General features: G+C 47.1%; 1 protein-coding gene across 2 annotated transcripts in view; it reads left to right on the top strand.

Moving 5' to 3' along the window:
- Positions 1–12,678, top strand: part of XPC (XPC complex subunit, DNA damage recognition and repair factor) — a 25,261-nt gene extending 12,583 nt beyond the window's left edge. The window contains exons 8-17 of one of the 2 annotated variants that reach the window (XR_012484960.1): positions 1,094–1,183; positions 1,984–2,838; positions 3,909–4,069; positions 5,203–5,284; positions 6,793–6,927; positions 7,039–7,208; positions 7,862–7,955; positions 9,517–9,606; positions 10,420–10,693; positions 12,300–12,678. Coding sequence is in view for 1 of the 2 variants with exons in the window: in XM_074283811.1 (XP_074139912.1) it covers positions 1,094–1,183; positions 1,984–2,838; positions 3,909–4,069; positions 5,203–5,284; positions 6,793–6,927; positions 7,039–7,208; positions 7,862–7,955; positions 9,517–9,606; positions 10,420–10,629 (1,887 nt within the window). In the remaining variant the exon portion in view is untranslated. Of the gene's footprint in view, positions 1–1,093; positions 1,184–1,983; positions 2,839–3,908; positions 4,070–5,202; positions 5,285–6,792; positions 6,928–7,038; positions 7,209–7,861; positions 7,956–9,516; positions 9,607–10,419 lie in introns of both variants that reach the window. The other variant, XM_074283811.1, reaches the window with a different exon arrangement.

The following is a 12,678-nucleotide window of genomic DNA, read 5'->3' as shown; positions in this document are numbered from 1 at the left end:
GCAGAGAGCCGCCGGTTGGGCCCACGGAGCAACGTCTCAAGTTTGCTTCTTGGTTTGAAGGTCTCCAGGCCAGGGACATGACACTGATCTGTCCGTTCTTGGTTCTCAGCCTTGGGCCCACTGGCCCGTTTTGGGGAGCTTTTCAATGAGTGTTGATTGGTGACAGTAACCCCTGAGAGCCTCATAGCCTTTCCATACCCACTGTCTCTCTTTCAGCGCTCTGGGTGGTAGCAGGGCAGAGGCAGATCAGAGACCCGAGACCAGTAAGGTTCATTCTCTTGCCCATTGTCACACTGGTCTTCTGAATCCTCCTCTGCTGCCTCTGAGAGAAACATCTGTGACGCGCCACACACTGTTACCAGAGGTCCTCCCTCCGGGCTGACTTCCTGACCTTTCTTATCCTTGCCAGTTTTCTGAGGGAAATTCTTTTAACTTTATAGTTCTCTCGATAATAGTGATTTGGATCAGTTCTCACATGGTTTTTTAATTAAGTGAACAGACGTAAGGCGCTGTTCTAGAGACTGCTGGGGAGACAGTTGAACACAACCTTTTCCAGGACCTTATGATCGCATAGGAACATTAAGACATGTATATGAATGTTATAAAAATCCCAAACATGGTCAAATGTATCATGTTGAAAGAATTATCAAGACAGCGTGATGGGAATTAAATGAAAGACAAAGTGACATTAAGTATGCATCGGATTAAAATGGCCTCTTCCTAGTCTGAGATTCTGCAATTTGAGGGCTTATATTTCGCTTCTAAAAACTGTTTATTCCTCTCTTTTGACAGTTTATCCACTGAAGAATTACTTTTGTAGAACATGCTTCTTTATTTCTCTTTCCCCGAAGATATTTAGCACAGGGCTGGCACTAGCTCTTAATTAATCTTTGTTCACTGAATGCCCATTATAACTCAATGGGAAATTGATTACACTGATGCCAGTCTTCACTGCTTTGCATATTTACCTTTATTTTTATAGTTCTTGCTGAAAGAAATTGTGTGAGAATTTGGGTGGAATTTTGCATGAATTTTCTGAAACGAACTTTTGGCTTAGGTAATGAGGCTTTATGCGTCCTTCTCTTTTTCACAGATTTTTTTATTGATACTACGATCACTGCAGCTTCTGACCCGGCTGGTGTTGTCTCTACAGCCCATTCCTTTGAAATTGCTGGCTGCAAAGGTGGGATTTTATTGGGGCCCCAAGCAAAGGGGTGGGCTGTGATGGAGAAGAGCGAATCTGTTCTCTCTTACTCTTTTCAAAAGCACCTTAGAGTTGGAGTTCCATAATGTAGCTCTTTCCAAACCTTGCATGGACTAGTTTGGAAAGTGGAGGCCACAGACAGAACGGAGTCCTGTTCTTAGCTTCGTCCTGAAGTTGTCAAGAGCCCGCACGTGTCGTGGTACTGCCCAATGCTCTGATCCCCCTGCTGCGAAATGATAACAGTCCTCTCCTCTCCTAGAATGTTAGGGCGAAGAATGAGTCTGGGACAGACACTGAACTGTATAAAACATTTTTAACGTTCTCAGATGAACCTGCCAAGTTTTCTGTGTTGAGGTTGTGGCGCTGAGCTTTGTTACTGTTTCCTACTTCATTTCCAGAATTTCACAAGAGAGAAGATTTTTTCTGTGAGGCGGTTAGTACAGTAAAGAGGGACCAGGGAGATGAGAGGGCTTTTGTCTCAAAGAGACAAATAAAGTTGTAATGATCATGTTGACTTTGCTACGGTTTTCAGCCAGTGCATTTGCACCAGTCAGACCGACTGAAATCCGTCTCAGGTTCCTTGGGTTTCCTGCCAATCAGCCGCTCGCCCGTATCTCTGGCACGGTTCCTTGAGGGCAGGGACTTGTTATTTTTGTATTTTTCCTAATGCTTATTATTGGACTTTATATGTAATAGATTTTATAAATGTTAAATAAATAAATTTGTACTCATAAAATGAGGGGGGAAAATAAAATATATAATCAGCTTCTCTGTTCCAGGGCAAGAAAAAGTCCCAGGACAGTTCCTTAAAGAATCCCAGAAGTTCTTCTCAATCCCCCAGCCAAAAGATCCAGAGCCAAATCAAATCAAAGGCCAGCCCAGGACAAGCCGTAGCCTCTTCCAGGAGGGCAGCAGAGAGCAAAAAGTCAGCGCCTGCAAAGTCAGCCGTGGGCAGGAAGAAACAGGGCCAGGCCTCTCCGGGCGAGGAGACGCAAGGAGCCCAGAGACCCGTCAGGGAGCGACGGAGGACGTCAAAGGTGTCCTACAGGGAGGAGAGCGGCAGTGACGGGGCCTGGAGCAGCTCCGACACGGAGCTCTCCAGCGAGGACGACAGTCGCTCCTCTGACGGAGATTCTCCGCCCGGCCCCCGGAGGACGAGGAGGCCGCCGGTGCCCCGGAGGAGAGGGCCAGCGTCTGGGGGCGGCCCGCCAGCAAAGAGTCAGGGACGAGGCGGTCCGGCCTCCCCCCTTCCGGCAGCACCCCCTGAGGCCTGCCCGGGCACCAAGAGAGGCAAGATCATTTCTAGTGATGAAGAAGAAGAAGAAGTCAGGAAGGCAGCTGGTGTGGACCAGTGGCTAGAAGTGTTCTGTGAGGGGGAGGATAGGTGGGTATGCGTAGATTGTGTCCATGGCGTGGTGGGCCAGCCCTTGGCCTGTTATAAATATGCCACCAAACCCTTGTGCTACATCATTGGCATAGACAATGATGGGTGTGCCCGGGATGTCACACAGCGGTATGACCCAGCCTGGATGACAGCTACCCGCAAGTGCCGAGTAGATTCAGAGTGGTGGGCTGAGACCTTGAGACCCTACCAGGGCCCTTCTGGGGCCAGGGAAAGTAAAGAAGAGCTGGAGGTAAGCCCGCGGACCCCGAGTGCCACTTGTTGGGGCCGTTGTCACGGCTGGTGGTGTTCATATGGCCCAGGTATCATCGAGTGCCAGGAGCTTGGGGGGCTGACTGAGGACCTGCCCCGTCCCACAGGACTTTCAGCTCCCAGGAAGGAAGGAGCTCAGCATTGCTGGGATGTGAAGGTCAGGCAGGGAGTGACCTCGTCCCAAAACACGGCCTTCCACGTGCTAGATGATTCGCGAGCGTCGGAAGGAGGAAAGAAAGGGAGAAAACAAGGCACCGGGTGCACCCGGCTCACATACTGGGGCCCCTCACACAGTGAGAGCTGCAGAGTGGCAGAAATGGGCAGTCAGCGAGGCCTGTCAAAACATGATTTTAACGTGCGCGGGTCAGTCTTTCCACTAAGAGAGAGAGCTTGCGCCAAGGTGGCTCTGACACCATTTTCCTTATAACTATACAGTGATTCGTGGTCTGCTCTAAATAAACCTTCAGAGTCTTCTCTGGGTGGCCACTGTTTGAAAACTGCCTCCGAACCCATTGCCTCCTCCCCACAGAGAAATAGGGAAGGCAGGAAAAAGAGGCAAGGGATTGGCAGTTAGACTCCTTGAAGGAAGGCTAACGGAACTCTGGTCAGGTAGTTTGCAAAACTTTTGACTAGTTCGGGGTGGCTGCTTTTTCTGTTTCTACTGAGAATTACGCTGGAAGCTGCACTCCTTAGTTTCAGTGAAGAGGCTCAGGTTAGAGAAGTGTTTTGTTAGCTTGCGGGGGGGTTGTGCCTCTCTTCCAGTGGAGACTTGTGATGATCAGCCGTCCACCCAGAATGGTTGTAAACATGTGTAGTCACAGAGAATCCCTTCCCAAAGTCCAATCTGACCCTAGAATCTTATATTTGTTGAAAACCTATCAGGGGGACAAAACTAAGCTAAAATCATTGTAAAATTATTAACAAATTTGATCATTAATCCATAATAACACTCAGCAACCAACATACGATAATCAGGAGGAGTCCAGATTTTATTTAAAAATAAAACTCACTTTTACCAAGATCTTAACATCATTTCTTTGGCCTGTGCAGTTTCAGGCAAAGCTAGAGAGCCAGCCCTTGCCCACTGCTATAGGCATGTACAAGAACCACCCCCTTTATGCCTTGAAGAGACATCTCCTGAAATACGAGGCCATATACCCAGAGACCGCCGCCATCCTTGGGTACTGTCGTGGGGAGGCTGTGTATTCTAGGTAAGAGAACCGTTGTCAGTGTGCACATCACTCCAGCTGGTGAGCAAGGAGCTGGCGGCCCCAAGTCCTGCACAGCTTCAGTCATGAGGCTTGGGGAGTAAAAGAGGTGGTCAATGGGGGGACGGGAGGGAGGGAGTCACATGATTGCTGGAAGAATAGAAGTTTGGTGAGGAGAAAGAGGGCAAGAGCGAAGCCTTGTGAGTGGAAGTGAGTGGGAGGGTCTTTGGAAGAGGAACGTCCCACAAAAGTTAGATGTTTTATCGGGGACATGCTAGACCAGCACCTAATTATCCATCACCATTAAAAATACTTCACTATAAAGAGTTGGGAGCTAGAGTCATGCTAGTAAGGGACGTGTGCAGATTTTGAGGGTTGAGCTGCCTTTCAAATGAGATAATATTTGTAAGGAGCTTAGCACAGTGCTTGGCAAATAGGGGTTTTAATGCCTTGGCTTGGTTGAGAAAGAGACTGTTATTTATCTTCATGTCTCACCCCGTGTTGCTCATTGTACCGTACATAGTATGAGCTTGATATGTCTCTGCCGAGTGTCTTCTCAAGATTGTGGCTTAGCGTCAGACCCAGGAGTGTGCCCCGCCGTCCGCTATGGTTTGGCTTTTTACTGCTTGGAAGCCATTTTCCCTCAGCTGGATGGCGTGCTTCACGGGGGCAGAAACCATGCCCTTCGAGGCACGGACGCGGGTTGAATGCTGTGGCCACTTTGGAGTAGTCCCGACTGTTAACACAGTGTTGTGTGTATGTGCGGAGTGGGCGGTGGTTGTGAGGCCCCTGAAGACAGAACATGAGACAGCTGGGGAAGGGGAGGGAAATCCAGAGGCTGCTGAGACAGAAAACGGGTCCAGGGGCCTTTAGCGTGAGGCTGCCACGCAGGACAGGAAGTCAGAATCCGCTGCTGTTCTGCCTGACACTTGGTTACTTTAAGCTCAGAGCCCGCTCCAAGGGGTAATTTCACCCTCTTTCTATAGGTAGATATCAAAGGTGATAGCTTCCTCCTATTCTAGAATTAACATCTGTAGTTTTAGAAAACAGGGGACGTAAGGAACAAATATAGGTCTCTGGTTAGCTGAGGAATAACTGACTTGTCACATTTATCTCCCCCTGGGCATCGTCTTTAGGGACTGTGTCCACACCCTGCACTCAAGGGATACCTGGTTGAAGCAAGCGCGAGTGGTCAGGCTCGGGGAAGTCCCCTACAAGGTAACTGGACTCTGGCTAGTGGCAGCTTGATGGCGACGGTTTGGGTGGAGAGACCGAGGGAAAGGGATTTGCCTGAGGCTGGCGGTGAGAAGGGAGTGAAACTTGGCATCCTGTGGAATAAGAGCAGACAAAGGGCTGCAAGTTTAGAGAAGGGACCAGGGTGTCATTTAAGAAACTCTCGGGCCAGAAAACAATGGCCAAATCTAGGTCAGGGTCAACGTGGGAAAGAGTGGAGCTCTTCTGCTTGTGTGTCTACGGACAGCAAATGGTCCTTCGGTGAGTCTTCCAGCATATCAAAGAACGTCAGAGCTCTTAAAAACCATCCTCGACACATGAATTCCTTTGACAAGTTTCCAGCTTCCCGGTGTTACACCACACAGGGGTCGGGCGGGTGTTAGTGGGCAGAGCCAGAGTGGCTGGCCGGGGCTGGCGCGGGTCAGAGAAGCCAGCTTTTTTAAAGTCCTGGTCCGGGGCCGCTGCCCTGAGCGGAAAATGCCTTTCAGGATCTATTTTTGAAGGTTTGTTAGATATGTCTGATTCTTACTTAAAGTATTTTAACAGAGGGCTAAATAAAATGCTAGGTTTTACCTTTAAAAAAAAATGTACCCGCCCCTGTCACAGAGGAAGAAAGTGAGGTTTGAAATTGAGTGATTTGCAAACTATCACCTTGATTTCATAACAGAAACCTAACTAGAAAATAGAATTTCTGACTTCTGATTCCTAGCCCATTGTTCGTTCTCATACACTTTGCCAGAATGTCCAGGAAGCTCTGTGAAATAGTTCCAGTGAAGTCCTTGGCTGAATTTTTAGCAGCACTGATGGTTGTGGTAGTGGGGCCCAGAAGAAGGCAGCCATTTACATTGGGAGAGGAGGATGGGGAGGGGAAGCACACATCCAGGAAGCCCTAACGGCTCACCTGTAGGCCCTGCTAACATGGGGAGAGTGAGTGGAGGCGACCGAGGCCGTGGGCCCTGTCTGGGGTAGCCCCTCTGGGCCGGGGCCTCAGCCGGCTGCTGTGCCCTGCTGTGCTCCACACATTCTCCTCTGGAGCCAGGGGACCCAGCTCCATCCGGGGAGGTGCTTTCGTTGTTTAGACCTTCCTGTCCATTGGCCCCTAGCTGGCCACAAGCAACTAGCCCTTTTCTGTGCCTTCCAGACTCTCTCTTTCCAGACCATTCCCCCATCATTTCATTCTCTGACATTTACTTCAGGCTTATTCCCACATCTGCTTCTGAAGCCACAACTCTCTGCCTTTTATTCTGATTAACAGGAAAGGAGGGCTGGCTAGTCAGTCTCTGGAAAATAACCTTTGATTTTCCACCAGCACCTTCTGCCTTTAAACAAATTGTTCAGCCTTTTTTACCGTCTCCCTGACTTCCGTCAAGTAAAACTAGAGGTTTTGTCCCTCAGGGGCTTCCACGGGATTTGGGCAGAGGTTCTTCATTGTTGGTGCTTTTTCTGCGAGATCTGAGTTGTTGCCTGAGCTGCTGCTTTTCCTTCTGGTGCAGATGGTAAAAGGGTATTCCAATCGTGCCCGGAAGGCTCGGCTGGCAGATCCCCAGTTCCGGGACCAAGACGACCTGGGTCTGTTTGGCCACTGGCAGACAGAGGAGTACCAGCCGCCCGTGGCAGTGGATGGGAAGGTAAGTGCCGGGGGGAAGAGCAGAGCGCACCTCCCCAGCAGGAGAGAGCGAGCCTCGGTCCTCTGGAAATCAGCTTGTTCGGGCCGGCGCATCGTCCTTTGTCTGCTGCAGGTCCCTCGGAATGAATTTGGAAATGTTTACCTCTTCGTGCCCAGCATGTTGCCCATTGGCTGTGTCCAGCTGAAGCTGCCCAACTTGCATCGAGTTGCTCGAAAGCTGGGTATCGACTGTGTCCAGGCTATTACTGGTTTTGACTTCCACGGCGGCTACTCACATCCCGTGTAAGGAAGGCACCAGCCCACCTGGGGTCCAGCTAAAATCAAACACCAGAATGGAGGCGGTTTCATTGTGGGATGGTCGCATGTGAGCTGGCCCAGGCTTAAATTGAAAGATTCATCACCCCAGGAAATGAAGTGGGAGGGCAATTTAGGAATGGCAACTCTGGCAGGCCGGGGGGGAGAACAATGCTAAGCAGTGGGGAAAGGACTGGAGGGATTCCCCGCCTGGGGGACAAGGCTGAGACAAGGTGCGTAGTTGGACGGGGACACTCTTGCTGCCAAATCCTGAGCTATATTTTGACTTAACCCAGGAAGCAAAGGCAATTCTCTCAAATCCTGAATACTTAGAGGGGATTCCAAAATGCTATTTATTTCCCAGCCAAAATCCCCACCCTCCTTGTGGATGTAGCCAATCATGAGGCTGAAAGCCCAGAATGAGGGATGAGGATGGAGAGGGAAAGAGCCAAGTCCAGGATAGAAATTTCTGTTGTAAGCAATGAAGATGATGTCATGTCTGTTCTTTCTTGTTTCTTTAAGTCCATATGGAAGAATTTTTAAAGTGCAAACACATGCCTGCCTCCTCCCCCACCCCCACCCCTACCCCCAGGGAGACCTGTCCCTCCTTCTGCCTCCTAAGAATATGTTGTCTTCTGCAGAACTGATGGGTACGTCGTGTGTGAAGAGTACAAAGACGTTCTCTTGGCTGCCTGGGACAATGAGCAGTCACTCATTGAGCAAAAGGAGAAAGAGGCAAGTACTTTCTAACTTAGGGATCTGGGCACTGGAGGATAGAGAAGTGCACCAGGATGAGACTCTGGGCACCGGGGCCACAAGTGTGCCATGGACGTATCTTGTGCAAGTCACAGCCACTCCCCATGTCTCTGTTCCTGGGTTGTGTCAGAGGATCTCGGAGATCCCAGGAAAGGGGCAGGATCCCAGAGGTCCCCCAAGCCCTGAGAAAGGACAAGATTCTGTCAAGCAGGGAATGCAAAGAAGTAAATATGTAGGAAACACATTAAGGAACTAAAGGTCATAGAAAAATGTCAGCCTTGGAAGAGACCTTTAAAGGTCAGTTAGTCTAACATGATTTTACAAAGGATCGAACTGCAGCTCATATAGGCAAAATGACTTGTCCAGAGTCCTGTAAATGGTTTGTGTCAAAGCTCGGATCTGACCTTAAAGCCTTCTGAGAATTCTGGTCCCCAGGCCAGCCCTCTCAGCACAAGATCATACTTCTGTGGGTGCTGCTTACAGGCCCTACATGCTTCCACTTTAGAAAACCAAATATCAGGCCAAGTAAAGCTGCTTTGGATTGTGGAAAGAAAGGTGAACATCCTGGGACTTGGAGCATCTGCAGCGTCTGGTTCAGTATGGACTACAGGGAATCCCCTCTACCACAGCCCTTTGTCATGAGTGTCCAGCCTGTGTTGGAGACCTCCCTCCAGCAAGGGGGAACCAAGCACATCCATGTGTGGGATACGTCTGGTTCTTCAGAAGTTTTCCCCCGTCAAGCCTCAGTCTGCTCTAATCCTTCTTTGATATAACTTTATCTCCACTGAATCTTTTTTTCCAGACCTTACATTCCTAGTTCCTCATGACATGAACTTTTTTCCTTATTTTCTTCTGAACTCACTCACCTATGAGCATCTATCTTAAAATGAATTGCCCAGAATTGGAACATAGTTGTCCATATTGGGTCAGCCTAGGACAGAGGGCATTTTGGAATGATCACTTCCTTATTTCTGAAAGTTATTCTTCCCATTTTAATGAACCCCTAGAGTGATTTGGCTGCCATATTAATTGGTGACACATATGGGGCATGCAATCCACTAAAAATGCAAATCGGGGGCAGCTAGGTGGCGCAGTGGATAGAGCACCAGCCCTGAATTCAGGAGAACCAAGTTCAAATCTGGTCTCAGATACTTAACACTTCCTAGCTGTGTGACCCTGGGCAAGTCACTTAACCCCAGCCTGGGGGGGGGGGGGGGGGAGAGAACCATTCTCTCACACTGAGTAGGTGCTTAACTATAAGCACCCTACTGTCCTTGATTCAAGTACACCTTTTTCAGAGTTCTGGCCTTCTACAGATTCCCCTCTGGCTCTGATCTTCAAAAATGGCACACAATTGTAAAGAAACCATTTTTAAAAACAAAACAGTTTTGGGAATAAATTATGGAAAAACTAGGCCAAGTATAGAATATAAATTTCTAAACTGAAATCATATCCTTTGAGAATCCCATTTTTATTTTTGCCCTGAAAATATCAGCTTTAATATGACTTTTTCTACCCCCCCTTTTATTGTTCCACACAGAAAAGAGAAAAAAGAGTTCTGGGGCACTGGAAGTTACTGGTGAAAGGACTCCTCATAAGAGAGAGGCTGAAGCTCCGCTTTGGTGACAAGGTAAACTGGCCCTTGTGGCACCCGTCGGATCCCATCTCAGAGGTGCCAGGTGTGCAGAGCATCACCTGAAGTCTACCTGGGCTCCAGACAGGCTTCAGCTAGCGTGAGCAGAGGGGGAGAAATGAAGCCCTGACACAAGTGTGATGGAGAGGGGAGCTACAGAGAGGGCAGAGGGGCAGCGTTCCATTGGGGTTTCTAAGCACTTAGGTATTAATTGTAAGATGATGTTGGAAGATCTTCCTTGTATGTGGACCACTGGACTAGACTGGGTTCCAGAGAAATTGTATCAAGAGGCTTTCAGCCTGGAGAGCCAGGTAACACAGGCGGACAGCTGTCTATTGCTCTCCCCCCCCAAGAGCTCCATGCCCTTTCTGGAGTCACCTCAATCAGAAGGCAGAGCCCTTGAGCTGAAAGCTGCTGGTCTTTTGAGGTAATTTACCTTTCTTTCGAACTTAGTTTCACTCATCAATAAAATGAGGAGAGTAGAGAAAAACTATAGGTCAGTGGTTCCTAGCCTTTTCAAATATAAAGACTACCTTTTTAAAGTTTAAAAAAAAAAAAAAAATTCAGACCTTGGCCGCATGTGTTTTATTTGTGCTTCTTTTTTTGTTAAAAGTGACCTCCTAAAATGGGAGAAGTGCACCCTTGTTTCTTAGGTCAGTGTCCCAGTGACATTGCCAGGCCATGCTAAGCTTTTTTTTTCCCCACAGCTACCTGTAGAGAGGTGGTGGTTCATGTGAGAGAGGACCCAGTAAGAGCCAGCTGCCTAAAGCAGGGTCACTCTTTCTCCTGATCATTCACTTGTATTTCTAGGGTGAAGCTGTTGCAACAACTTCAGAGGGAGGAACAGGATTCTCGTCAGATGAGGAAGGGACCAGCTCACAGGCAGCAGCCAAAAATCTGGCTGCCTCCTGGCCCCAGAACCGAGAAACCGAAGAGCAGCAGAAACTGAAAGGAACTAGGAAGACCAAAAGGGAAAAGAAAGAGGAAGCCAAACACTTGTTCCCCTTTGAAAAGTTGTAATTTTGAATGAACCGCGGGGCCAGATACTCTCCCACTCCCTGGCCATGCACTCAAAGGCAGCTGGGTAAGTGGACCACTAGCTTAGTTGTAAAGGAAGAAGTGGTCCCCAGTCATTAGGATGCTCCAGTTATGCTGCAGGACCTCTCCTCGTGGAAGAGCAGAGCTTTCACTAAGCCTTTTGGCCCTTTTTAGTTTTTAAAGCTGGATTATTTTTTTACATAGGAATCTTACCTTTCAAGTGGTATCTTTCAACAGTCTGACAAATGCAAAGTAAATGGATTTCTTTGAAAGTCCTGAGGAACTTTGGGCACATACTGGGTTAATTTTCTTTTGGGAGAAGCACCAGATTTTGATAGATTCTACCTGTGTTATGCACATGCAAAAGCTCTCTGCTATTCATTTAAACACAATTTCCAATAATAAATAGCTATCTTCTTGCCTCATTAATTTATCATCTACAAAGACTTAAGAAATATCTTTTCCTGGCCTTAACTGCATTGTTTTCCCCTCTGAATCTTTATTTAAACAGAGGAATTGCAGCTTAGGATCTTTGGATTCACTTTAGGATATAGGTACCTATCAAAGGGCTAAAATCAATAAATCCCACAAATGTCAAATAATAAACAGCAGCAATCCTGAGCCCCTAACTACTGTACTAGTTAAATAGAAAATATTTTACATTGTAGATAGTCAAAGATAATTGTTTTGATCACTTTAGGAACAATAATAAAGTTTATATAAAAACTGATTTCACTATTTTCTTTCATAGGCCCATTCCCTCATTTTACAAATGAGATTTTTAAGTCCCAGAGGGGGAAATTGATTTGCTCAAGAGTCACACAGAGAGGGAGGGGCGGAGCTAAGTGGAGAGCTAGTCTGCTCTGGTAGAGTCAAGCTCCCATAGAAATGGGACCCACTGAGCTTTATATACGGTTTCCTGAGAGCCATATTGACTCAGAAACCCATGTGGTGACACCTGGGTTCTAGCATCTTTTTGTCAGCTATTTCTTCATTACATTTTCTTCTGTTTCTGGGGTACTGAGGAGTGATGGGGTCATCTTTCTCTGCTCTAATCTTTCACCTACCATCTCTAGTTCTTTGGAAGTCTTTTTCCTCAGCTGGTAATTAATAATCATACCTCAAAAAATCTTTGCCCAAGAGTTGACTTGGTGTGACTCAGAATCCAGTACTCACTGCTCATTAGAAAGATTTTTGTTTTGTTTTCCTTCGCAAGTATATACATCAAGTACATTTATACAATTGGGAATTTATTAAACCCTTCTTAACAGAAGTAGCCTTGGGGAAAGAATGGCAAGACAGATCCAATACCAATCACAAATAAACATATAATACTTGTGTTTTAATATGTTGAACCTATTTTTAAATCTAATTTTATCTTCTATCTATAGGCTAGTAACATCTTCACACAGCAATAATTTTTTTTTTTTTTTTTTAATTAACTATGACAGGGATCATTAGGAATGTGAGTGAGCAAATTCTGGCAAAACAAAACATAGGGTGTGACTCATGTGTAACAAAACCTTCTCCAGTATAAACATGTTGAGAAACTGATGTTCCCATAGAAACATCACTGCTACAAAAGCAGCCCCACTTTCCATAGAAGCCATCTTCTCCTAATTTTGATTTTTTTTTTTTTTTTTTTTTTTGAGTTTTGCAAGAGGAATGCCTGGCCGGGTATGGAAATACTTAAAGTATAGGGCAAGATTGGGAACTCACCGAGGGCCCAATCCAAATCACCTGATTCCACTGGCCCTAGTGAGCAAACCCCCTCTACTAAGCACAGAGTTGTCTGAAGGCAGAGAGAAGATAAGGGGGTTTTACTCAGGACCACAGGCCAGACTCATCTTCCTTCACTGCCTGCTATACCACACTGCCTCCATCTCTCTGTCATGACTGAGGATACTTCAGAAATCATGAACTGTCAAAAATGTATTTCCTGTGAGTCTTCTCGTTGGACTTGAATCAGATGTCAGTTTTCAAAGCCTCTGCTGCTTACAATAAATCTGTTTTGTCTGAATGCTTTCAAAA

The sequence above is a fragment of the Sminthopsis crassicaudata genome, chromosome 1, assembly GCF_048593235.1.
Source record: "Sminthopsis crassicaudata isolate SCR6 chromosome 1, ASM4859323v1, whole genome shotgun sequence".
Lineage (NCBI taxonomy): Eukaryota > Metazoa > Chordata > Mammalia > Dasyuromorphia > Dasyuridae > Sminthopsis > Sminthopsis crassicaudata.
This window is presented reverse-complemented; position numbering and strand designations above follow the sequence as displayed.